General features: G+C 42.2%; 1 protein-coding gene across 2 annotated transcripts in view; it reads right to left on the bottom strand.

Moving 5' to 3' along the window:
* Window positions 1-1,533: 1,533 nt before the first annotated feature.
* Window positions 1,534-26,730, bottom strand: part of LGI1 (leucine rich glioma inactivated 1) — a 219,338-nt gene continuing 194,141 nt past the window's right edge. For both annotated transcript variants that reach the window (XM_069239844.1, XM_069239845.1), the window contains 4 exons: window positions 23,546-23,617; window positions 6,176-6,345; window positions 2,776-2,940; window positions 1,534-2,690 (listed from right to left, as the gene is read on the bottom strand). In XM_069239844.1, coding sequence (XP_069095945.1) covers window positions 1,873-2,690; window positions 2,776-2,940; window positions 6,176-6,345; window positions 23,546-23,617 — 1,225 coding nt within the window. In that variant the 3' untranslated portion in view covers window positions 1,534-1,872. The remainder of the gene's footprint in view (window positions 2,691-2,775; window positions 2,941-6,175; window positions 6,346-23,545; window positions 23,618-26,730) is intronic.

Below are 26,730 nucleotides of genomic sequence, written 5' to 3'. Positions count from 1 at the left end.
TTATACTTTTTTTGTTTTTCAAAGACAAACTCCCAAAGTGGGGGTTTGCTATAGAAAAACAAAAACCTAAGATCCCCGCAGTCTTTAAGGTTTCTCCCAGGGTCTGGGGAGTCATTATTTTTTTCCTATGCCTCACTGCCAGGTTTTTCTGTGCCAGTTACGGACATGAAAAAATACATTACACCATTCACCCTGAATAAAGCAGATGTTATTATGTCTTTCCTCCAACAACCCTATTGCATCGGGCCATCTGAAGAACTTAAGATCAGCCCGTCTCTAAATAAGGCCTGATTGTTTGGTGGACAGGGTACTCTGTACACTTTGTGACAGAGTATGCTGGCTGCCAAATATCTAAACCAGCCCCTAAATCTTTAGCCCTTTTTTAGATTAAACCTTCAGAACTGTCTGGTTGTGAAAGAACTATTGTGAACTTACAATGGACCTAAAGACCATTGTTGCTTACCACTTTATTGTCATTCTCATCTGCTTGCTTCTTATTCAATGGCTTGCCTTCCTCTTCCTATGCATGTCCATACCCTGGAGCATAGCCTCTTAATGAGCCTTTTGATTAGACATGTATCCTTCCACGTTCACATTTATTAAACTACTTTTTCTTTTTCATTCAGCACTCCATGAGAATGCATTTGTTTTCTAGTTCTCTCCCTTGTGTGCTGCTTCCCCTCCTCAAATACTCCCACATGCTGAGTTTTTCCCCACCCCCCAAGATTGGCTGTAAAATCACAGCAAAATTTATATTTTCTAGGTTATGGTTGAAAAACAGACTTTAAGTGTAGTTTCTGTTTTATTTTCTGCATTGCACATTTTGCATGAAAACACAAGCTTTGGCACACAAAGGCTTTTTTTAGCATTTCAGAAAGACTATCTGCTGCACTCACTCAGCTGGTGTCATACTGAAGGCATACTTAACATGGCACATCTCGTTGAAGCCCATAAATCTGATCCCAGGGCTACAACAGACAACAAAATTGCTGAATCCTGTGGGATGTAAATTAGCACTGTCAAGCATTTCCCTTTACTTTCTGACACTTATTTTTTTTTTATTGTATTGTGATATTCCTGAGTGAAAACGATATAAAAATAAACCATGCGATTTCTAAAGTTTGAAAATACTGCTTTCAATATACATTTATAACATAATCTAAGATATGAATTTGCTTTTCCCCCAGTATTCTGAAATGTTTTTTCTTTTCTTTTTTTTTAAGCAATAATTTACATACAAACACTTGCAAAGCCAACAGATCGACACTCACATTATAAAGTCGAGACTTACTGGATTTGCCAATGCTTGTTTTATCATGCTAGGCAAATCAGGTTTTCTGATTGATTGCAAGTGAATATGCTGATTGAATGATTTGCCAACAAAGTTAGCGCTCAGGAAAACTATTGTTGTTTGTTGGGATATTGCCAAGGAAATCCTAATGATGGCAGCAAGATAAGAACAGGTAAACATACTGCAAATCTAGAGTTGCATGCATGTTTTCATTAAACACAACTACAATTTGCCGACATGAATGGCAGAAAATGTAAACATTTTATTTGGCAGTTATTTTCAAACAGGTGACTGGATAAATGGAAAAGTACATCTTTAGAATTTTTCTTTTCATAATAAGAGTAGTAATGGCACGAACATATTTACAGTTTAAAGATGCAAAGACCAGTTAACAAGTGTAATTTAAAAAAAGATGAATTTCCAAATCCACCAGACTTGACAATTTAAGATGAGGATATTAGAAATGTTTACTCTTTAAAAGGCATTCATCCAGGAGTATGATAATAGGGCAAGTCATCATGCACTTAGTTCATGTCCCTTTACGCTTGCATGTCTTTATTTGGAGATATTTCATTTGTGGGTCATGCGCTTAAGTCAATTATGACATGTTTATAAATTTGTGTTGTGCCTTTGAAACTTGAAGCAAAGAGAAAATCACGTTTATCGATGGAAACGTGTGTGAAAGATCGAGGTGCCTGTATGTTCAGTTCTTGAAATTTGATAAATTTTCCCTTTTCAATATCCCATTTGTAGACTTGTGTGAAGGAGTAATCACTCCCAAGCACTGCATATTTATGATTGTTTATTTCAAGAGGCTGGAGTACCATTGATCCACGGGATGGCATCCGTTGCACATCGAGAAAGAGCGACCCTTCCCATTTCATTACTCTAGAATCACCAATGAACCTTGTCAGGCAAACATAGACATCTTCTTTGACCTTAAAGTGTTTCACTGCATAAACATCCTCCATTTCAGGGATTTCCATGCTTTTGGTGAACTCGTTTGCTCCCTTATTCCACTGATATATTACGGGGCGCTGTGAACTGCTGGACAAGATTAGATGGGGCTTATTGAGTATTTCGAGAAATTCAGCATCCGTATCTCTATACCATGCATGAAGAGACTGCTGGGAATAAAAACCGTTCCCATTCCACTTGTAAATTGTGGTGAATCCAGCCTTGGAGCTGTCTGCCACAATGAAATACCATTCATCCTCAATGCGAAAGGTTTCAATGTCATTCGGTTTTCTGATTTTGAGAACTTCAATATCCTGGATTTTTATAAATTTATTAGCCAGTTTGTCCCTTTTGTAAATGTGGGATCCTCCAAACAACTGAGCCACTATAACATACAGCTGCTTGTCGATCACTAAAGGTTTGCAAACAACGGTCGAAGTACCTGCGAGAAGTAAAGAAATGGGATTAGTAGGGCTGCTTTTTAGAGAAGCTATTGAGCTTTTTGGCTTGTTACAGTGTTTCCATACCTGTTATATTGTCATAGTTCCTGAAAAACATCTCCACGTGATCCCATTCAAGAAATATGCATTTCCCTGTGAAAGGCTGGGCAATTACAACATACTCATCATTCATGAATGAGAAGGTATCCACTGACAAGGATTGGTATGGTAGGGACTGATAAACAGCAAACTCTGCAAAAAAAAGAATAAACAGTTAAAGACTATACTATGATTCAAATGACCCTTGGAATTGAGCCCTACCTGGAATGGGTTAGATACCCTTGGAAAAGTAAGTTACTAAGGGCCAGATGTAGCAAGATATGCTTTTGTGAGTCTGAAATTGCGAGTCGGCATATGCAGAATGGTGTCTCAGACACCTTCTGCGACTAGCTATGAGGTCGCAAAGACCCACCTCATTAATATTAATGAGATGGGTCGCTTTTTGCGACCCCATAGCGAGTCCCTGCACTCACAGGGATGGTGGCCTGCTGAAGTCAGCAGACCTCCATGTCTGTGACTGCTTTTTAAATAAAGCAGTTTTTTTTTCATTTTGCAGCCCGTTTTCCTTAAAGGAAAACGAGTTGCAAAATGAAAAAAATACCGAAACCATTTGCTTTCGTTTTTTCAGAGTAGGCAGTGGTCCATAGGACCACTGCCTGCTCTGAATGTTTTTTTTTTTCGACATTCACAAAGGGGAAGGGGTCCCATGGGGACCCCTTCCCTTTTGCGAATGAGTTACCACCAGTGTGACACTGGTGGTAACTGCGAGTTGCTTTGCGTCCGCATTCGCGGTCACAAAGCAAGTCTGAATTGCAATGCGAGTTGCAAATAGGAAGGGAACACCCCTTCCTATTTGCGAGTCGCATTCCCAAATTGCGAGTCGGTACTGACTCGCAATTTGGGAATGAGCATAGCGGGAGGCCGTTTGCATGGCGCAAACTGCGTTTTTCACAGTTTGCGACATGCAAACGGCTTGCTACATCTGGCCCTAGGTTTCATACAGGCACGAGATGGAATCTTTGTTTCACTATATAATGCAGCTGGCATTCGTTGCTGTCCCTGTGACGAAACGCCCCCCCCAAATCTTGCTACATTTTGTATTCTTTTGAAAATACTACAAGCACCTGTCGAAAGGATTTTTAATCCCAATTCTAAAGAAGCTGAAGATTTAAAAATGTAGAGTTGAATTGATCTATTTGCAGTTATTGTACTCAGAGGAAGTGTGTCACAGATTTGGTTGCTTTTTAAAATCCTTTCTATATCGATATTTTGTGATATTTTAATGATTATTGTTGTTTGTATAGTAATGAGAGTTTGCTTTTATTATTTTCGTTATTACCATTTTATCTTGTAACGATTCATGAACTGTTTTTTAACCTGGATGTATTGTACCACAACAGAATGTTCACTCATGTAAAACTGTAGTTCTTTTATGACCGTTTTAATGATGATCAAATAAAGTATGTGAATTAATGTATCAATAAACGGTTAGGCAACTGTGCACTGGTTTCTTATAATTTTGTATCAAGCCAATACAAACTGAGCACACCTATGTTGAGGAACTGGATTAGTGAATGAATTGACTGAATTTAACTATCCCATTTTTCAACTAATTGCTTTCCTTGTTTTGTAATTATTGAAACACAATTTGGAAATATTAAATCTGATTCACAATAATTTATGATTACCTAAATGTGACATAGGTGTGCAAATAGTGACACACATCAAACGACAGATCCTGGTTCTAGGAGATAAACTTTACAAACATTTAAGCAGCAGGAGGAGCTTTCCACTGTGAAAACGTAGTGTATTTTATTCAGTCTTAAGATAGGTGTTGGGAACGTGGTGTTTTCAAGGGATAATAAGGGAGATTGCATTTAGGAAAGTAGAGAACACCCCTAAAGTCATAACTGTGAGTACTGGCAAACTATCAGAGGTGTTTTAAGACTGCATCTGTATGCCCACACTTACAGCCTGCGATTGAGGAGTGTGGTAATGGAGAACGTCAATAATCTCTAGGTTTCCCCACATCTGTGACTGTATAACCATCTTGTTTAATGTTTCATAAGTGGAGGATTTGCTACTCCATCGCCCAGTCCAAGGTATGAGCTGACTCCACCAGAAATGGTGTTGTAGCAGAAGCAGCCGCCCGAGTCTAATAGGACTAGCCACCATGTCCAGTGAATTGAAGTTTAATGTGGAAATGGCGGCAAGCTTTCAAAAAGAGATCAGTACAGTGTACCTAATATGCTAGATGGATTCAACAAGACTACTATAGTGGTACAGACAAAGCTGGATCCAAAACTAGTAACTAAACAAGACTACTATAAGGGCACTGACAGAGCTAGATAACATATAGGAAGTAAAGAAGTCTACTATAATGTCACTGACAGGGCTGGATCCTAAACCAAACAAACCTACACATTGCAGGTTTTCATAAATGGGCTACCTAGAGGCCGTACGTCAGCTAACTTGATGATGGGAAATCTGCAAAATTAGGACCTTAGCACCAAAAAAGGGTGAAGGAAATGCGAAAATGCAGTACACATCCATCCAGCCAGCCACCTGATCTCATAATTTCTGGAGGTGTATTGGAAGAAATGTCGCCACCACACTTGCACCAGATTATTTTTGCATGCAAACAACCTGAAAGAGCAAGGGTAGTCCAGTAGATATATACATACACATCTATAATTCATGTGGTTCTCTATGTGTACTCCTGGAGAAAATTGGGAATCCTATAAATTACAAATCTGCAACAAATCGTAGGAATAAAGCCATTTTGTTGAGATATTACTTAGTTGGGAAATCTTTTTGAATCTGCCCCAATAACCTATTTTTTGGAATAGACTCTAAACAACTCCTGAAAGGTAGAGAACAACCTTAGAGATGCAAGCTATCAGAAGTGTTTTCAATTATTTTCGAATTTCATAAACATTATCTACAAAAACTGAACTTCCTCATCTGCAATTGCCAACCAGGATATAATAATGACTAAGGTTATCTACTCCATGAAATATGATACCTTAGGTTACGGAATTAATCGGGTGCTACAATCACCTTCTTACATGTTTTGCTCTTTAAAATGAGGCATAGCATGAAGAGTTTGGAGCTTCCCATACTAAAATCCGCATGTCCTGTTTATACAATGATTTTACCCCGGTATATTTTGGCAGGTTTCACCAGCAGAAATGTACCTGGGTAAATTGCAGTGTTGCAGAGTTTATTACACCAGGTAATCAACGTGAGCAGTAAATGCCGCACAATCTATAATTCCAATATCTACATAAACTGTGATTAGTGCATGATTCAGGTTTATCCGTCCATGTTAAGCAAGAAACAACTTCCTTCTAGGTTATAAAAATAGCACATGTAGCAAATGTGCAAAACACATTTTGGGAGTTACGGTCATTTTAAGCTGGTTTACCTGTAGTGATGCAGTCAAAGTCCTTTGGTGAGAGGCTGTTGATTTTACGGCCGTTGTACTCTGGTGGACTTTCACAGTAGACCTGTTCAACAGTTGCATTGGTGCTACTTAGCCATTCCACCAGCCATTTCATCTTGCAATCACAGTGAAATAAATTGCCTCTTAAATCCCTGGAAAACAACATTTAATTTAATTTAGTTAAAGGAAATAGGCAAAGAAATATGATAAAGAGTGCCATTTTAAATTATTTTGGTATGCACTAATATTCCATGCATGTATTTCAATTTTAATATTTTACAAGGTACAATATGTATCAGTTACCATTATGGCCCAGACAGAAATGTTCTTTCATGAGTATCTGTGACCCACTCCGATAATTCAGCAATATGTATCAGTTACCATTATGGCCCAGTCAAAAAATGTTATTTTATGAGTAGCTGTAACCCATTCGATAATTCAGCAGCAAATCAGGGGTAAAGCTGATGTCACAATATAATGTTGGATACCCTGGGTGGAAGTTATAATTATGCTTCTGACTCAGTTTTAGTTTCATCACTCTATATTCTGACTATTAATCTTATTACCATGCACATACTGTTTCCAACACAACCAATATATTTATACGTTCTATAGAGAGCTACACATCACTTATGACGCCTTAAGCTGAAAAAAACTGAAAAAAACAAGACAATGCTGAGATCTGAGTACATGAGTGTTAAAGCCAAGGTTGACGCTTATGACGAACCTCTATCTCATCTGACATTGTCAGTCAATTCAGTGTAGGCACAGGGCTATTTAAAATATTGGTTTTGCAGGAGTTTTCTGAGCTGAGGGTAATATGTTTTTTACTGAATGGGAGGGAGGGGGGCAGGGTAGACGGGCGCTAAGGCTATTCTATGATAATGAACGCTGGACCCCAAGGATCTTGTGCCATACATTAGTTTCTTAACACGTTCTTTGACAAGGTAAACCAACAAAGAATATAAATATATGTCTGGAGCATGGTGGCATACCAGTTTTTCAAAGTAGGCAGGACATTTGCCCTAGTATAGTCTGTGTATAATTCATTTTGTTTTCAACCTTTATTTAATGGAACTAGAAGCCATGGGCCAGATTTCAGGTCCTAGCATAATCGAGTCATGTGTTGGTAAATGCAATGTACAATGATGCTACAGACAAGGGCTGTGCACCTAATATATAAATTTCATGAGGGAGTGATCAAATGTACATCCTCATATGCACACAGTATATACACAACTAAGAGCATATGCAATATAATAAGCCAGGTTTTGAGGTTACAGTTTCAGTTTCAGGCACTTTTAACCTCAAAATTTGAAAATGTTTTTTTCCTTTTAAATTTGAACACTCAAATTAATTGAACAATTATTTTCAATAGATGTCACCTATTTAAATAATCACCTGTAGGATGATGCTAACATGACTAATTGAGTACCTGAGCTTTGGGGCAAATTTTCACATTCACTGAATATTTGCACTCTCAGATCCCTTGAATGGTTCATTTCCCAGAAATGTATGCTGAACTGAAAAGTTCTTCAAATCAAGCATTTATAGTGGAGAGGAGAAGAAGGCAACATGTAAACATCCTCACAGAGAGATTGAGAAGAGGCATCTCCCTTTGGAATGGCCGATAAGAAGCTTGAGGAATTAAGGATGGACAGGCTCTTGGCTCCATAGCTGTGTGGCGTATAGCCTGATTCTAAGCCAAGAGAATGTACCAATCTGGAAGATGCAAGTCATACCAAGTAGAAGTAGTTATGTTGCATGGGATTCTGGCAAGGCTATATTTTTATTGTTGTTTTATCCTGAAGGGGACATAGTTGTTCATGCTGCATATTTTATCAGCAACTTGTACACATTTCTTTTTGTGCCCTGTTCAAGGCTGTCATGTTTGGTGCATGATATTCTACCTCATATTGTCACTCCAAGAGCTCAGGAGTCAGTCCCCAATTTCTAGACATATATTAGCACGTCAGGCTTGTTCTTAGAACACAGCAGGATTTATTATATAAACACTGCATACGCCTAAGGGGGGCAGAGGGCATTCTAGTCATGACCGTCCTGCGACGCACATCATTCCATCAACAGCATCACTGATTCTGGCGCTGACTCTTCAGCTACCCGAGAGGATTGACATTCAGACAACACACACATTCTTGCTAACCTTTTCAATCAATCAATCAGTGATTTTTAAAGTGCGGCTAATCACCAGTAGGGTCTCAAGGTGCTGTTTGTGGGTGTGTTGCTCAATCGAAAAGCCAGGTCTTGAGGTCCTTCCTGAACTGCTTCGGTGATGCGGTCTGCCTGAGCTTGAGAGGTAGCATGTTCCATATCTGGGCTGGGAGGTAGGAGAAGGATCTTCCTCCTGCTGGGCTTTTCTGAGTCTTAGAAACGGCTGCAAGGACGAGCTGAGAAGATCGGAGAAGTCTGTTGGGTACGTAGACAGCGAGGCAGTGGTTGAGGTATGCCAGTCTCATGTTGTGTAGTGCCTTGTAGGTGCAGATCAGGAGTTTGTATGTGATGCGCTTGTTGACTGGGAGCCAGTGTAGGTCTCTGAGGTGGGCGGAGATGTGGCTGTTTCAGGAGATGTTCAGGATGAGTCTGGCTGCTGCATTCTGGATTGTTTGTAGTCTTGATTGTAGCTTCTTGGCGATGCCGGCATGGAGTGCATTGCTGTAGTCCAGTTTGCTAGTGACGAGTGTTTGGGTGACTGTCATCCTCGTGTCAGAGGGTATCCACGTGAAAATCTTTCGCAGGAGTCGGAAGGTGTGGAAGCATGATGATGAGACAGCGTTGACTTGGCAGGCCATGGATAGAGAGGAGTCCAGGGTGATGCACAGATTGCATGCATGGTCTGTGGGAGCGGGGGCATTTCCCAGTGTGGTAGGCCACCAGGAGTCGTTCCAGATGGAAAGGGTGGAGCTGATTACGAGGATCTCTGTCGAGTCAGAGTTGAGTTTGAGGCAGCTGGCTTCCATCCAGGCTGCAACTGCTCTCATCCTGTTGTGGAAATTTCTCTTGGCCTTTGCAGAGTCATCAGACAGGGAGAGGGTCAGTTGAGTATCGTTGGTGTAGGAGATTATGTTTAGCCCGTATTGTTTGATGATCTTGGCTAGCGGGGCCATGCAGATGTTGAAAAGCCCCAGGCTGAGTGATGATTCTTGCGGCACTCCGCAGCAAGTGTGTTTGGGTTCCGACGTGAACTGCGGTAGTCTGACACTCTGTGTTCTTCCAGTGAGGAAGGACCTGATCCAATCCAGTACTTTATCTCCGATGCCGGTGTCCTGGAGTCTGGCACAGAGGGTGGAATGGGAGACAGTGTCAAACGCAGCTGAGAGGTTGAGGATGGGTCCAGGATTTTGTGTGTCGAGGAATTCGGTGAGTTGCTGGTTGATTGCCCTTTCTGTTACTTCTGGGAGAGGGAACAGAGAGATGAATCTGTCGTTTTTTTAGATCCCTTGGGTCACCGGTGGGTTTCTTGAGCAGCGGATTGATCTTGGCGTGCTTCCAGTCTGATGGGAAGATGGCGGTCTCGAAGGATCAGTTGATAGTTCGTCAGAGCTCAGGTGCTATGGTGGGGCTGGCCAGGTTGAAGATATGATGAGGGCATAGATCCAGGGGTGCTCCCGAATAGATCGAGTTCATGAGTCTTTGGGTGTCCTCTTTGGTGATGGAGGTCCAGGAGTACCAGATCTGATGTGGTACTGGGTCCATGGTGGTGTTTGTGGGTGAGGTCTGGTTCCTGAAGCCTTTGTAAATGTCCTGGATTTTTGGGCGAGAAAAGGTAGCGAGATTGTTGCAGAGGTCTTGGGAGGGAGGGATGGATGAGGTGTCTGTCCTGGGGTTCATAAACTTTTTGACAATGGCAAAGAGATTTTTTGCTGTTGTGAGAGCTGGTGCTGAGGCGTTCTTGAATGGCAGACTTTTTGGTGGCTCTGATGGTCTGGTGGTGCATGGTGACTGCATTCTTGTAGGCTGTGCGGTCTTTGGTTGATTTGCTGTTTCTCCAATTCAGTTCCAGTCGTCTGCAGGAGTGTTTGGATTCTTGAAGATCTGCCATAAACCATTTAGGTGTTTTGCTATGTCGTTTCCTGGAGGTTCCCATAGGGGGGCTATATTGTTGGCGCATTCTGATAACCAGGGGTATAGATTGCGTGCAGCTTCATTAGCATCAGTTGCATCCGGTGGGGGAATTGGTTGAGAGCGTTGGAGAGTTGTGCTTCTGTAACTTAGTTCCGGAGTATGCAGAGGAGGGGGGGGCATAGTGGCGTGCAGTGTTCTTTGTAAGGGTAAAGTGGACGCACTTGTGGTCGGTCCAATGGTGTTCGGAGGTGGGGGAGATCCATGTCTCTGTGAAGAAGGTGGCGTCTGGGGTGGTCGAGTCAAGAAGGTCCCAGACTTTTACTGCATGCTTAACATGGGAGCATGTGTTAAGGAGTATTCACTTGAGGTGGTTGTCCCTGTTTGGTACAGGATCGTTAGGTGGTCCTTGGAGGGTGTGGGAGTATGTGCAGCATGAAAAAGGTCCATGAGTGCTCCTGGGGACAGCTAGGTGGCAGGCTGAGGATCATCCTGGGTTCAGGGCGCATAGAGTGTTGGCGTCGAACCGGCAGATGGAGCAAGGACCAAGGTCCATGGCGCTGGGCATGGTTCAGGTGTGGAAGGGAGCAGTATTGCTTGCCTTATATGCGTCTCCGGAGAGCCAGGGGCGCGGACGCCCCTAAGAAGTGGAGAGAGGTGGGGGGGTCCAGTCAGGTGGGAGGGCAGGAAAAGTGCTTCAGAGGGGGAGGTGGGAGGGGCCACAGGGGCAGCAGAGCCACAGGAAAAAACACGGGGAGAGTGAAAGGAGAGAGAAAGAGACAGAAGGGGAAAAATGCAACAAAAGACAGAAAATAAAAACAGATGTGAAAAAGAGAAGTAAAGGCAGAAGTAAAGTGAGAGAGACGATACTTACTTGCAGATGGCCACTAGGCCACCAGGGATGAGGTGCAGGCGAGAGCCTGCAGGTGGAGGTTGGCCTCGAACTGAGAGTCAGGCAGTCTCTCAGTTTGCTTGAGGCAGCAACAGCAGTAACATGTGGAGGTGCACAGGGGAGGGCAACAGATGCTGACCAAGAGGTCAGAGGAGTCACCCTCTCAGTGCGTAGTGGGCATCATTAAGAAGGGGAGGGAGGCAGGGGTCCAGTCAACTTGGACGTGGGAGGGTGGGAAAAGTGCTTCGCAGGGTGCGGGAAGAGTGAAAGGAGAGAGACAAGAGGGAAATATGGAATAAAATAGAGAAAATAAAAACAGATGTAAAAAACAGAAGTAAAGGCAGGAGTAAAGAGAGACAGAAGATACTTACTTGCAGATGGCCACTACAGATGAGGTGCAGGTGGGAGCCTGCGGGTGGAGGTGGGCCTCGAACTGAGAGTCAGGCAGGTTCTCAGTTCACTCGAGGCAGCAGCAACAGCAACAGGTGGAGCTGCACAGAGGAAGGCGACAGACGCTGACCAGGAGGTCAAAGGAGTCGCCCTCTTAGTGTGCAGTAGCTGCCATTTAGAAGGAGAGGGAGGCGGGGATCCGGTCAGCTGGGAGGCGGGAGGGCAGGAAAATCGCATAAGGTGAGAGGGTGGGGCTGCAGGGCCAGCAGTGGCACAGAGAAAAGGCAGGGAGAGTGAAAGGAAAGAGAAAGAGACAAGAGGGAAAACATTGAATAAAAGAAAGAAAACAAAAACAGATGTAAAAAACAGAAGTAAAGGCAGAAGTAAAGAGAGACTGAAGATATTTACTTGCAGATGGCCACTAGGCCACCAGGGATGAGGTGCAGGCAGAAGCCTGTGGGTTGAGGTGAGCCTCAAACTGACAGTCAGGCAGGCTCTCAGTTTGCTAGAGGCAGCAACAGGTGGAGCTGCACAGGGGAGGGCAACATACCCTTTCCCGGAGGCCAGAGCAGTCACCCTCTCAGTGTGCAGTGGCCACCCCTAAGAAGGGAAGTAGGTGGGGTTCCAGTCAGCTGGGCGATGGGAGGTTAGGAAAAGAGGCTTTGCAGGGGCTGAGGGCAGTAGGGCCCGGGGGCAGCAGCAGTGCAGAGAAAAACGTGGGAAGAGTGAAAGGAGAGAGAAAGAGACAAGAGGGGAAATAATGGAATAAAAGACAGAAAATAAAACAGATATAAAAAACAGAAGTAAAGGCAGAAGTAAAAGCAGGAGTAAAGAGAGACAAAAGATACTTACTTGCAGATGGCCACTAGGCCACCAGGGATGCAGTGCAGCCTGGAGCCTACGGGTGGAGGTGGGCCTCGAACAGAGAGTCAGGCAGGCTCTCAGTTCGCTTGAGACAGAGGCAGCAGCAGCAACAGGTGGAGCTGCACAAGGGTGGGCAACAGACGCTGATCATGAGGTATTGGGTCGGGGTCCCTCTCTTAAATTGGGACAGGCAGAATGGTTGCCATCGCTATATTCTCAGATTTTAAACATAGGATGTAGGTAGGAATCTTTAGACTTTTAGAATCATAGAAAGATGGTCGGTTTGTTTATCTACTTCACCTTGATTATGATGATGATCCCTGTATTATGTTTTGTCTGCCCAATTATCGCAGTTCATGCTTTTTAAAACTGAATGCAATTGCCTCAATAAATGGCAATTGAACTCCGTTTTGAATCTTGTGTTCTTCTTTGCCATGTGTGAGCCTCTGAGTAACTGAGTGAAAGGAGTATGATCTATTCACCACAACTCCCCGAGGAGTCAGAGTGTCAGGTTGCCACAAATCACCTTTCCTTTCTAGAGTTGGGTAACGCACTGCAGGCTAGCCAGGAATTAGGTCGACAGCTTCCAAAGTGGCATGGAACTGACTCAGTCACCCACACTAGATGGTACCTCTGCCCTAAAACACGCAGTCCTATTACCAAAATAGGAACTGCAGGACAAATTAAAAGGGGACTCCTTCTCCTTTCCTGTCTATATTTGTTTTGATGTGTAGGTTGCTTGAAACTCCACCATGACCTGTGACTTTTAGAGTGCCTTGCATATGAAGTCTCAGAATGAAAAAAAGATATGTGGATCTTACTCCAACATTCGAGAACATTTGCAGCAATACTGTTTTCTGAGTTAGGGGACCATCCAGTTCTGTGATAGAAGCAGAATTCTTCATGAACAGTTTATGGGTAACAAAAGTACAGATCAGTAACAGAATATTGGAAAAAATATAATGTGGCTGGAATGGCATGTCAAAAATATTGAGGATCAAATATTGAGAAGGTAAGTGCAATTAGGTAAGTATAGATTTACTACTGTTAACTCCACATCTATGTTCCTTGAAGATATATATATAATTATATCTTTAAGGCACATATATGTGGATTTATATATAATAGAACTTTTCTTACCTATAAAAGCTTACCTTCATAATATGTTTGTCCTCAATATTCTTGACACTATATTTTGTCCCATGATATTTCTGTTTCCAATATTCTGACTAAACACCAAAAAGTCCTCAGTTCAGATCAGGCCAGGCTGACAGTCTAGGAGCCGAACAGCACACTTTTCAAATCTGATGTGTGCACTTTTGATCGTTTTTGACTACTAGCTAACATGTATTAACATACAGAGTGAAAAGCAGCTTAGATTAGCTGAGTGTGATTGTGTGAGAGTGAGTGTGCTATATGTTTGAGTGGTTCACTACCCACACACACATTTCAGGCAAGAACAAGTATCAAGAGATAACACCACCTGGGCAATTCCTCTGCTACCTGAATGGAGGTTACTGTACATGATGAATTCTGCTTATGACAGAACATGTTTTCCCTGGTGAAACCTCCTCTTCATAAGAAAACACTTAAAGCTTAACCCACAGGGAGAACCCTATTAGGTGCTACCATTTGTCAGACCTGGATGAGAACTTAAGAACCTTCAGGGAGGCACCACTAATCAGTTTTCAAGGCTAACAACTATCGATTTAGAGAGCTGTTGCCTAGATTACAATAAAGGGCCACTTTACATTTACTGTGTTTATATCAACTGCAATGTCTGTTAACCCCTGTTAGAGTTGAATGAGAGTTCCTGTGCCACCCACCCCCTCCAGCCCCCACTAGGATTCCTGCTAAATCCTGAATGCAATGTTGTTAAATGTACGGTTTATTAAAATTTCAGTTTGCCTGGCTCAAATTGTAATTATTAAAATAATCTGCACAGGAATACGGATGTATGACTTTGTTGTGAGACTGGTATTGCCACATTCCTTGCACAGAAGTTGTCCATGCATAAGACTGGAAAGGAATGCTAAAGGAATGTACATGTCATTTGAGACACATCAGTGGTGGTCATTTTTTGTATGAACCAACTGTAGAATTACCAGGTGACTCCACCATGCAATCCAGTAGGGTAACAAAGGCCCCCACAGACCCCACAGTGCCGAGGGGCCCGAGCTCCAGGGTGCCCCCTCAGCACAACACCTGGCCTGAGTGAGTCCGGAGGGGACCTACCTCCATGTTCTATGTGGGGGGTCCTCCAGTTGGTTATAAGATTGATGCAATCAGAGACAATCTTCCACTCCTGGTCTTTTAATTAACTTGCAATTTAATTTGGGTAATTGTCTTCCAATTTTTATAATTATTTATGCACTAGGGCTACAATTTCCAGACAATTTCCAGTCTGCATTAGCTCATAATGTGACTGTGCAGGACTGGAAAATATTTGTGACATAGATGAATATGATCACTCTAACCAGGGGTTATGCCAAATTCATGGAGCCTAAACTAAAGATGGGATATAGGTAACTTTGGAAGTCTGATAAGGAGGACATTTTACTACTCAATGCATAAATTCTCTACCGCTTGAAGAGAAGTCTTGAGTTTCAGGGTGGACAGAAATAGTTTGAAATTTCCCAGTAGTTTAAATTAGTGTCTGACATTTTTTGCTGATTTTCATAGTAAGCATGTTGATATGAAGAGATTGATCAAGAGTGAAGCAAAGTGATTTAGCTATGGTGACAGATTTAGGAAGGATGTTAAGGGCTTTGAGTTTTTCGGTCCACTTTGTTTGGAGTTAATAGAGGGAGAAGAGGAGAAAGGGATGTATTTTATGAGCTCTGCTCAGAGGGGAGTGAGGGCATCCACACACTGTTTTACAAATGAAAGAGGGATGGAGGTGGAGGAATAATCTAATGCATAATGAGAAGGTTTAGTGCTCGACATAGCAAGTTTAGGCTTATATTCGGAGATTAGATTAGTTTAATGAAGTCCAATATGTGTTGGAGCTTTTGAGGTCAAAGTAATGGTTTGGGCAACAGGAAAGTGATTGAAGGGAACAAATCTTATTTCGTAATTTCAGGATTTCTGAGTAAAATAGCTTGGAAGATCAATGCAATTTTTATATTACTGTATGATTTTAAAAATCTAGCTTGGTTTTGTCTTTGAAAACTGCTGTTTTCCCCAGTAGAATAGAGTCTTGTAGATATGCTTCTCAGATTGTAAGGTGTCAAGTTTACCTGTGGAAGTGAATTTCCTCCAATATTTTTCTGTGGCATGTGGATCTTTGCTATTTTTGAAGTTGTTGCTGTATTTTTCAATGGCTTGTATTTAGTTTGGTCAGGTTCTTCTCTGTATATTATATTAGTATTTTCTGTTATGCAAAACAACTGAATTAGAAGGGTGAAAATGGCAGGATTTGTCTGAGTAGAGAGATTGGACTAAGGAGTCCATCAGGTTATAGTCAATGCCATTAATGCTTCCAGTAATGATCAGAATTTTAGCATTCATTTCCACTTGGGATAATGAAAAGTTTTGATATCCGAAGGGATGAAGCAGTCTGATAGTTTACAGAGCTACAGTAATAGATCCAGAAGTGGTCACTTTTGATAATCAATACATTCAGAAGGAACCTCTTTTATGTATGGCGGGCACGGGGTCAAATGCAGTGTTGTCTTAGTTTGTCTTTTATTACAAAACTGTTAATGTGACAAGTGTGGGTGTTCTACTGGTTGTTCAAGAGCATGTTAAAGTGCCCTATATAAAGATGTGTTCTACAGAAAACAGAAGGTGGAATATCACAAACTTAATAAGTTCAAAGCACAGGGTTATTTGGCAACGGGTGATATATAATGTGTACTCTATTTGTCATGCGAGGTGAATCACGTAAGCTGACTATTTAGGGCTGGGTAAGCATCCAATGAGTGAGTATTTGCAGTGCAGAGAATAGGGGATGACGTCTTTATGAATAATAGCTCCAGCACCCACAAATTTGTATAGCCTCTCAAGGAGGAGGATCTTGTAACCATTTGGCAGGAGGAGATCCACGGGTTAGAAGGGGTAGAGCTCTGGGGCTTTGGACTGGTACCTGTGGCATAAAGGATTGGTTCTCAGGAACTGTGTCCTGTCTATGGGGGGACTGGGGATTATTAATGTCAGCGAGAGGAGATTTTTTTTAAAGCTGAGATTTGGCTGATGGATGATGCAGGTAGACTTAACGGTGGATAGCAAGCTCACAGAGCCAGAGATACGGTGGGTTAGGGTTAAGGGCATATAAATGCTTTTTCAAAGTCTAGACACAACAATCAACATTGCATTACCGTTAAAGTCAAGGGACTCTAGCTGTCTTTCAAAGGTTTCAGTGCTAGAAAGGACAGAGTTAGAGTGATCATCAGGGTAAAAATTACAAAAATAATCACAGGTTGTTAGATCCCTAGGAATTTAGGGGAGAGGAGAAGTTCGAAGTGTGGAGGTCAATGATGGGAGGAGATGAGTTTGGGTGGTTGAGATGAAATGCAGAGTCTATGAGAAAAGGAGATGAGGGGAGTGATTGAGATTAGGAGTTTTCTTAGATATAGAAATGGATTCAATGGCTGGAGGTCTAGGTTGAGGAGTCATCACAGAGATTTAATCAGCTTAGACAGGGCTGCAGCGTGAAGAGCCAAAGGATTAAGATAAGGAGTCAATAGTAGGGAGATGCAGAACAGACTGGATCTGAGAGAGAACAGTGAGGAGATACATAGGTTTATGTATGTTATATGTTGCTGGGCCATATCTTCTCACTATTGTGGATGCTTGTCTGGAGATCTAACCACCAGCAGAATTGGGGAGGGTTGAGTTGACTTGGAAAATGAATGAATTATCCAAAAATGCAGGATGGAGGAAGAACTTGTAGAGGGAAGTATAACAAAGGCTACTGGATGCATGAGGAGCTGTGTGAGCTTACACTGGCGGACCAAGAAGAATAGCCCTTGCAAAAATGATAGCATTGCCCTAACTGCTCTACTGTTTCTTCAACCTCCTGGTAAAAATTGACAGAAAACTATTTCAAGAAATACACTCCAACCTAGTAGACCTCATTTGCTGGATGCTACCACTGGCGAAACTGAGGTCACCTCTGCAGGTGTGGCGGGGCTGCGGCTCTAGATTCATACATGTATTACTTGGTAACAGAGCTCCAGTGGGATTCGAGATGGGTGAACTTCTCACTACTACACAGAGGGGAGGTGCAGCCTGGTATACTTTCTCTCACTTTCATATTGACAATCCTGACTAAACCAGCAATAAAGTCCGGAATGATACAGCACAGATCAGGATGCTCCAAGATCAGGGTGCTCCGCTATAGCTGGCTCTTAGCACTTAGGAGGACACATACTAAGAAACCATAAAAGGAAGGACTCCCTCTGACATGCCTTTCCGCCCACTTAAATGGTGCTCAAGGACTACGTCTGGAACAATGGATTTCATGGAGGCCATACATAAATAATGGACCAGCAACAGAGGTTTTGAAATGGAAACAAAAAACAGGTGTCATTTTGAGAATATTTTCAACAATAAATGTTCAGTTAGGTCAAAAATCAGTCTGTGTTTAGCATGTAACGCCAAAGAAGCCCGAAAACCTGACTTTAATTTAGAAAACATGACGGATTCAAACTACGAAAAACAATTTTAGAGTTTTTAGTTTTGGAATAAGTGTTTCTTCAATGCATATGTCTGGTAAATCATGATTATGCCAGTTCTGAAAGACAAAGACTTCAGAATTCAATCTCGATGTAATTATGAGTTCCAATGGTTTCTTGTGATTATATCACATAAAGTACATTTAATATGGGTAGTACATAATCTATTAGGCATCTAACCGAGGCTGGAAACCCAATATTACTATTCAGATAAACAGCACTGTGAAACTCCAGATGTCAATAGTTTTATAAAGAAATCAATTAGGTATTTTAAGTACTTAGTTACAGCAATATTCAAACAGTATGGGGCACATTACAACCCCAGTGGTAAAAACCGCCTACAGCGTACCGCCACGACGACGGCGACGGCCACCAAAAGACTGTTGGCGCGGCTACCAGCCGTCAGCCGGATTATGACCACAGCCGGATTTCCGCCAGAAGGATGGCAGAAATCTAGCTGTGGCCATGCTGGCGGAGGGCGGTAAGATGGTGCTGCACGCCAATAGACCGCCACAGACCTTATCATGAACCATGATATGGCCTGGCGGTGTTCTGCTGGCGGACCTGCTGCTAGCAGCAGCGGACCGTCCCGTCTCCTGCCGGAGGACCCCCTGACATAAGGTAAGTCGGGTGCTTTGACAGGGGAGGGGGGTGAGGAGGTGTTGTGTGTGTGTGTGGGTGTGTGTGTGTATGCCTGTGCATGTATACAGGTGTGTGATGCGTGTTGTCTGTGTGTGCATGTATGGATGTGTGAGTGTGTGTATGTTGTGTTGTGTGAATGAGTGTGTGCTTGTATGTATGTCAGTGTGTGTGGATGTGTGTGTGAATGTATGCATACGTGGATGAATGTGGGTATGAGTGTGTGTATGCGTGTGTTCGTGTGTGAAAGAAGGTATGTGTATGTGGTGGGGGGGTCTGGAGTGTGATCGGGTGGGGGGGAGATCTGGGGAATGGGGCGGGGAAGACCCCTATCAGTGACAGGGAAGGATTCCCTGTCACTGATAGTGCCTACAGCCATGGTTTTTGTGGCAGTAAGGAAGCCATGAAAACCATGGCGGTAGACGGGGTCATAATCCCGCGGGCGGGCTAGTGACGGCTGCCGGGCTGGAGACTGAAGTCTCCAGCCTGGCGGTCGTCACCGCCGTGGCAAGCCATGTTGTACATTGACGGTTTGGCTTGAGCCAAACCGCCAATGTCTTAATATGAAGAAAAGTACCGCCAGCCTGTTGGCAGTACTTTCCTCCATATTAATGCCGTCCGCCGGGGTCATAATAACCCCTTATATATGTAGAGCTAAAGGTTGAGAGCATTTTAACATACAAATTCATGTTATTGGAAATAGGAGCGGACCTTGCCACCTGGGACAGGTTCATCCAAATAGTATGCTGAGGGCAATTTTACAAGGGAGGAAGATAGTTGGTACCATAATTGGAAGAGAGGTTGCACTGGCACTGGTAATGTTAGTTGAAGGAGGAAGAGATCCTATGGGGTCCTGGTAAAAGGCGTGTAAATAGCCCAAAGAGATACAACCACATAAGGCCATTTACTGTGACTCTTCGCTGGGACAACTGTGGGCAAGACGTTGATTGGGAGATGGTTATCTAGGGATGCATAGGAGGTGGGAGAGCACATGGTTCCTATCTGGTGCAGACCAAGAAGGCCACCATATGAAAATCTCTCAAGGACTCGTGGTGCCTATGAGCCTAATAAGCGATGGCTGCCGTAGCTGTAGTGTCCTCAGGGCTACTGTTCATGACATCGTTTTTAGTGTCTATTTAAAGCGGACTGATAAGATAATTGGTGGGTTCTGGGGATGAGGAGCAATCAACTTCTGCCACCTTGCTGCAGTACCCAACAAAAATGAGGTCAGGTGCATCAACCAAGGCTTAAAACGGTTTTGTTGCAGCTTAGAAACAATAGGAATATATCCCACCTAGGCCAAGACAGTCACAGGTGAATTTCTCTAGGACCCACATCCGGTGTTGGGCCAATAAATAAATGATAGACCTCATAGCTGGAGGAGCACCAAATCATCTTCAGGCGGTCTGCCATGATGATGTCTTTAGACTGCCTCTAGTGTGGGGAGTTTAGATGGTTGGTAAATTTGGGGGAGATACCTATATCTCAAGGACCTGATTCTGCCCTGCGCCTTGGAAGAACCTGTTGTACCTTTAGTCCTAGGACAATTCATGAATGTGCTATAAGCCCCATCACAGCACACCCACAATTTCTCAGCTGTCCCCACACTGTACCCATCGTTGTGTTTTCATCACCATTGTATGGTTTCCCAATACCCTGCAAATACCCATTAACAACAGCCTACGAACCCGACGATAAGTGACACTACTGTCCAGCAACAGCATCCGTGCCAAGCATTGCTGCTGAAGACCCAAGGAACGTGCACCAGGCCTGCTGAGAAGTTCAATAATGTCCCATTGCACAGAGGGAGTAATTCTCCATTGAAGTTACCTTTCAAAAATGTAACCTCCCCGCTGAACAGTAACACTACTGTTCCAACAAAGTATGGAAGCCTTATTGATAATTATCAGTACTGTGCAAATAAATATGCTGATGAGAAAAGGCAGAACAGTCTCATAAAAAGGTTGAAAACAATGCACGGAACCTCCCGTGCTGACACTTTACCGCACTGCAGCTCGGGTTAGAAGCAACAGTATCATGTACACTAAAATGCATCACCACTGTGCACAAGTGGCATTACTCTCCAACTTACTGCAGCTCTGTTACCAAAGTTCAAGAAGCGTTTTAAATACAACTATCCTCATTATTGTATTGTAAACCCTTATTCCAAAAATCAAAACCCACTAGCCGGGTTCTAATTCTAGCAAAGAAAGCCTATACTGCACATGCGTACAGCTGCTACCACAATTAATTTCTCCTTATGTGGGTCAAACAAAAGCTATGTAGACAAGCAGAGTGCCAAAAACCACAGCCTGTTCCCAAAGGAATGCGGATTTTCTGCTCCATAATCACGCTATGTTAATCTACAGAGCAACTCATTGAATTTAGCAAAAATATTTAAAACTGTTATAACTGCCACATGGCAAATGCAATACTTGTATGAGCAAGATAATAATAGGATTATATAACACGGTTCACGGAAGTGTTCCTTGGCTCCTAAATAATAACTTTTATGATTATTACGGTACTTGTATTAACGTTGAAAATATAAACAGCAGTCTTGGCTCTTCCATCATTTGAACTGGCTTCATGGACGTTGTACAATAATGCTTTGAAGATGGTATCTACCTTATTAATACGTTAACTAAGTACATAAACAGAATTGCCTATTTGTAGAAGCACGATGTAGTCCAACCCAGGTAAGGTGGGAAGCAGAATTCAACTAAGACCCAAAAGATCCCATTTCTGGCAAAAGTGATTGTAAACATGCATAGTTTGGCTTGACTCCAAGTTGTGGTATGTTCACTTCAGAAATTCGATAGGAAGATAATCATCCAGAACCGATAGGACAGTAGCTGAATGCCAAGCGACTTACATAGTCCCAGAATCTCGTCCCAATTATTAGCAATGTTTTCCTGGGATTCTTACTTGCAATACCCTCTTCTTAGATTATTACACTTCTAAATTGTGTTTTCTGTGATCTATGCACGTCCCTATGCTCAAAACTGACCAAGAACTCCCCCGATGGCCCTAAGGAGATGTTTTCTCTTCTGTTCTGTCTTAACAAACATTAAAATTCAGGGAAAATTAAACACATATGGGCTTATGCCTTCACTGCAGATAGTCCTATACAAATACATGCCCCCATGTATTCAGAAACTACACAAGCAGAATCTGTGTGCCAGAGGAAATCTTGCACTGCTGATGTTCTTGTGGTAGGGGTTCCTTGTGTTTTGTTAGTGTGTGTTCAGGGTGAGAAGTTTGCTGTGATGCTGCCTGCACTATACCTGGGAGTTGGGAGGTCGCTCAAGTGATACCTATTCTGAATGTGTGGGTAGGAGACATACACAGCACCTAGTCTGTGAGGGAAAAGGAAGTGGTAAACCCCTTGCACACTGGGATCCCCATTGCAGCCTTTGCTCCACCCACCGCTTTCACTGTGTACTCCTTCATTCAGGCAGCAATCAGTTTAGAACGCCTACCCTAATCTGGAAAAAACAGATTGGAAAGGTCGGAGGCAAAGACGGGCAACTCACTACACAGCCTCACAAAGACGCAGGATTTGTGCTAATGCATACAACCAATATACCTTTTTAGCAAAATGAGTCATGCGAGGCTTCTGGGAAAAGAAAGGTTCTGCAGAAGATAGATAGTAGAGAGCTATTCTGCATGCCTTGTTTTCAGTTATTTAATAACTTCTGATGGTTTGTCTCTCACGGAACTATGTCCCTACTTTCTCAATGATTTATTTTATTCACAAACACTTCGCAGGTTAGGGGTTTGTAAACTATAGACTATTTACTCTGCTACACAGATGTGATGAGAGACACCATAAAATACTATAATAAGCTTATTTGAAAAATATGTCTTATTTTTTAAATATTTAGGATTTATTTTTAAGGGTCCTTTTTAGTTTTATTTCAATTTCTGTTTTGTCCTGGTTTTCAAGCATATCGGAGACTCCAGAATGAAAAGCCTACACTTCAAAGTACAACCTTTTGGGGTTTAAATGAATTACTTTTGCTTCCCTTCAACGGTGCTCATTGTACTTTTAACATCCCTTTTTACATTCGTTCATCTCCATGCCAATAAAACACATTGGGCCTCATGATAATGTCCAGCAACATTTACTGTCCCTATTAGAATAATGAAGTCCAGAAGAACATTGTGGATCTCTTTACTTCTACTCAGAAAATTCAAAATTATTGCAATAATCCGGTGAAATGTAGGACTACCAGAGAACATCAGACTTGTAATTACCAATTAATCTAGTAATTCCTCATTCTCAGGCGATTCTCATAGTGCTCTCAGTCAGAAAAAGAGTAGCCTTTAAGGCACTCTGATTGGCACACAAAGCCCTTCACAATTCTGGTCCACACTATCTGAGAAATATATTCCACTGCTATATCCCCAGAAGTCCTCTTTGTTTTGGCTCCACTACATCGATGGCTATGCTTAAAATCAGGACAGCAACCTGTGAAGGACGTCTTTCTGTTGCCACCATTAAATTGTGATAAAAGTTGCCTTTATGCGGTTCAGGAAAAAAACGTAAAACTTGGCTTTTTTCACAGGGCCTGCCCCTGTAGTATACCCTCTCTGTCATCTATACAGGCTTGTTTTCACTTACGTCATTTGGGACGCTAGCGCCAAGATGCCCTGGGGCAATCGAGTGGTTTGCAAAACTATCAATAACAATAGCAAATACAGCAGCAATAAATCTCATTTCACCACACAATACACCCTTGCTAACAAGTTAGTCATAATTTTTTTGAGTCTACGTTTAAAAATTACATATCGCTGACTTCTTACACGTTTGTTAAGGAATCCAGGCCTTTGAAAACATCTCTCGGAAGTGTTTGAAGATTGTTATTTGCCAAGCTCCTAAAAGAAAAATATATAATATGAGTGAGCTATTAATTTAACATTAGTTTATCTATACAAAAATACTTTATTTGATTCACATATAATACTTTGTGTTATTGGAATTATTTCACAATGCAGTACTTAGCTACCAGTTGCTCTTCTCACATGGACGTTATTCACGTAACACTTATGCCAACAGGGATGGAGAAATATGGTACATTACAAGCCGTTTTTTGTTGTTGTTAAAAGTATGATATTATTTGCACAAAGCAATTCAAACTTCACCAATTCAATTTATGCCCATCCTACAAATCAGTGTGAGATGTCCTGCTATAGAAGAAAGCAAAGAAGAATTTAGAGAGAATTCCTGTGACATTGTCTGTTTTCTTTCTGATATTACGATAAGCTTTAACACAGCGTCATTTTGCTTTTCCTTTGAAAACATTTGGTCGAAGAATCCCAAACCTCCAATATAAATATACTCTTAAATATGTCTTGTTTTGCACCAAGGCCTTACAGAAATAGATTGAAACTGCATGCTAATTTGATAAAATGTTCTAACCGTTTACTATTTTTACTGTGTACTCGCTTCAGGCTGAGGTCACTTATCCTGCAGCAGTCACTCATGTAATTTGCTAAAAAAACACTGCTGCCGCATAAGTGACCTCAAGCACCCTTTGAGGCCCAAAATGACATCAGAAGAAGCGGACACTGACGCAATGACATCACAGTAAGAGAAGTCGTGTGGTTTTAGACACTGATGGTGTCACTCAACTAAAACCAATACAATAATTAGAAGGTTAATTAAAAAAAAGTTACATAAGCAGATAAAGGGATACTTAATATTCTTCTACCAGCCACGATATTACAGGGGCAGCCATCCCATACCCATGTACAATAGTTGTCATCAACATTAGGACTTCTCATGTGTTCCGCGAAATCGGCATCCTGATGCAATAAATAAATAGCTGCACATTAGAAGTGAGCAATGGATTGCCTCAACACTGGAATCCGATGGGGAAGGTTGTTCCAGGCTTGTCTTAAGCTGAATCTCCCATCCTTTCTGTCAACCACCAAATGGCGAAAAGAAGCAGATATAATTAAGTGACTTCAGTACTGAACTACATACAATCCGTTGTCAGGCTAGTTCTTCCAAGCCTGTGGAACTCAAAAGCAACTAGGCATTCATTCTACCAAACATTGGTGTATTCCCTAGAGTTTCTTTGTTCAGGTGTTGCACCTCTCTGGCCACACCTAAATCGTATTAACTCCAGGATATGTTGTAAAGTGCAGTCCTTTTCATTTGTCATATCCTTTGAGTTTGTGAAAAACTACATGCATTCTTCCTGACTACTAGTACCACACTGATGCAAGTGAGTCCTTAAAATGCACCCCAATATGAGATATGCCATTTGGCGCATCATAAACATGGTGGACTTTATTGGGTGAGCACCTTATGGCAGCAACACTGATGCACTAGGCATTGTACACCTCATGGAGTTTGACATGTATTGTATGGGGTCAATGCTTAACTTAAAATTAATAAGTGGCAGTGCCTTTTTTTTGCACCATCATCACTACTGAATGACAGTGGGTTCTAAATACCAAGCTTGCATACTCTTGATTCCACCGCAAGACTCTTTATTCCACAGCCCTTCTCTTCCTGTCCCTTTTTCTCACTTTTGCAGGTTGTTTATGTTGCAGCCTACCAGACAGTGCAGGTGTCTGGTTTGCTAAATGCATCTTGGGGACATTCAGAAAACTGATCTATGAATGCATTCTGCCTGTTGCTTGCCATTGGCTTTGTGGTTTGTAAATCACATTTTCTTGCTTTCCATTTGCTGGCTTTATTTGTTTTAGGCTGTCTAGCCAGAGTTTGTATCTTCTCTCACCCAAACCTTACTTACAGTACTCTGAGTGATACTTTTCTGTAAAAAGGCCTGTAAATCTTATTTGTACCTTGTCACATTAGCTGTGCAATCAAAGACCGAGGTAAAATGTCAGACGCTGTCTTCCGAGGGTGCTTGTTTACTTTTCTCCCTCAGATTTTAAAGTGAGAGGATTTATGGGGCATTCTTGCTGGATTCTGGAGGTAGGAAAGAGTTTTTTCTGGCACACAACAACATATAAAAGAACTGTGTGTATTTCAGAATATATCAGAATTTGGAACACAAATGAAGCACATTTTTTGTTGTTTCTGAAGTGTGTTGGAAACAAATATTTTAATAGGATTAAAACAATAATTACATTAGGTGATGCAATTTCCACACACTTTCATCTTGCACTATATCGTTTTATTAGTAAAACGTTATGTCTGTGCAAATGTAATGGTCATTTCAAAATGTTTTGTCTGTCATGGCAGGGAACTACCACACCATGAATATTGCACTCTACACCACTCACTCTACTTTGCACCACTCCACACCACTTCACTCTGCTCTGCACAACTCTCCTTTACACCGCTCAATTCCACTGCGGTCTGCACCAGTCCACTCTATGCCACTTCACATTATGCCTCTCTACTCTACCCTGTATCACTTTACTCTGTGCCAATGCACTCTTCGGCACTCTACTCTACATCACTGCACTATTCCCCAATGCACTCTACACCATTCCAGTCTAGGCCACACCAATCTACGTTGCACAAATCCACTCTACTGCACTCTATGCCACTCAGCAACACTGCACTCTACACCACTGCACTCTATGCTAATACACTCTGCACCAATGAATTTTACTCTGTAACACTCATCTCTAAACCCTGCACTCTACGCCAATCCACTGTACACCAGTCTAATCTACTTTGCACCATTGTCCTCTATGCCACTGCACTCTACACTACTTTACTCTATGTCATTATACACAATGCTGCTCTACGCAACTGCTCCCTACCCTGCCCCACTCCACTCTAAGCCCCTTCACTCTACTCTGAAACAATCTACTCTATGCCACTCCACTCCACTCTACTCTGAGTTACTTCACTTTATGACACTGCACTCTATGCCACTCTATTCCACCCTGCGCCTCTGCCCTCTGTACTTTATGGCACTGCACTCTACTCTGCACCACTCAATGCTACTCTACTATGCTCCACTCTACACAACGCTACTTCACGCCACTCTATGCTACTC

Source organism: Pleurodeles waltl, chromosome 6 (genome assembly GCF_031143425.1).
Source record: "Pleurodeles waltl isolate 20211129_DDA chromosome 6, aPleWal1.hap1.20221129, whole genome shotgun sequence".
NCBI lineage: Eukaryota > Metazoa > Chordata > Amphibia > Caudata > Salamandridae > Pleurodeles > Pleurodeles waltl.
This window is presented reverse-complemented; position numbering and strand designations above follow the sequence as displayed.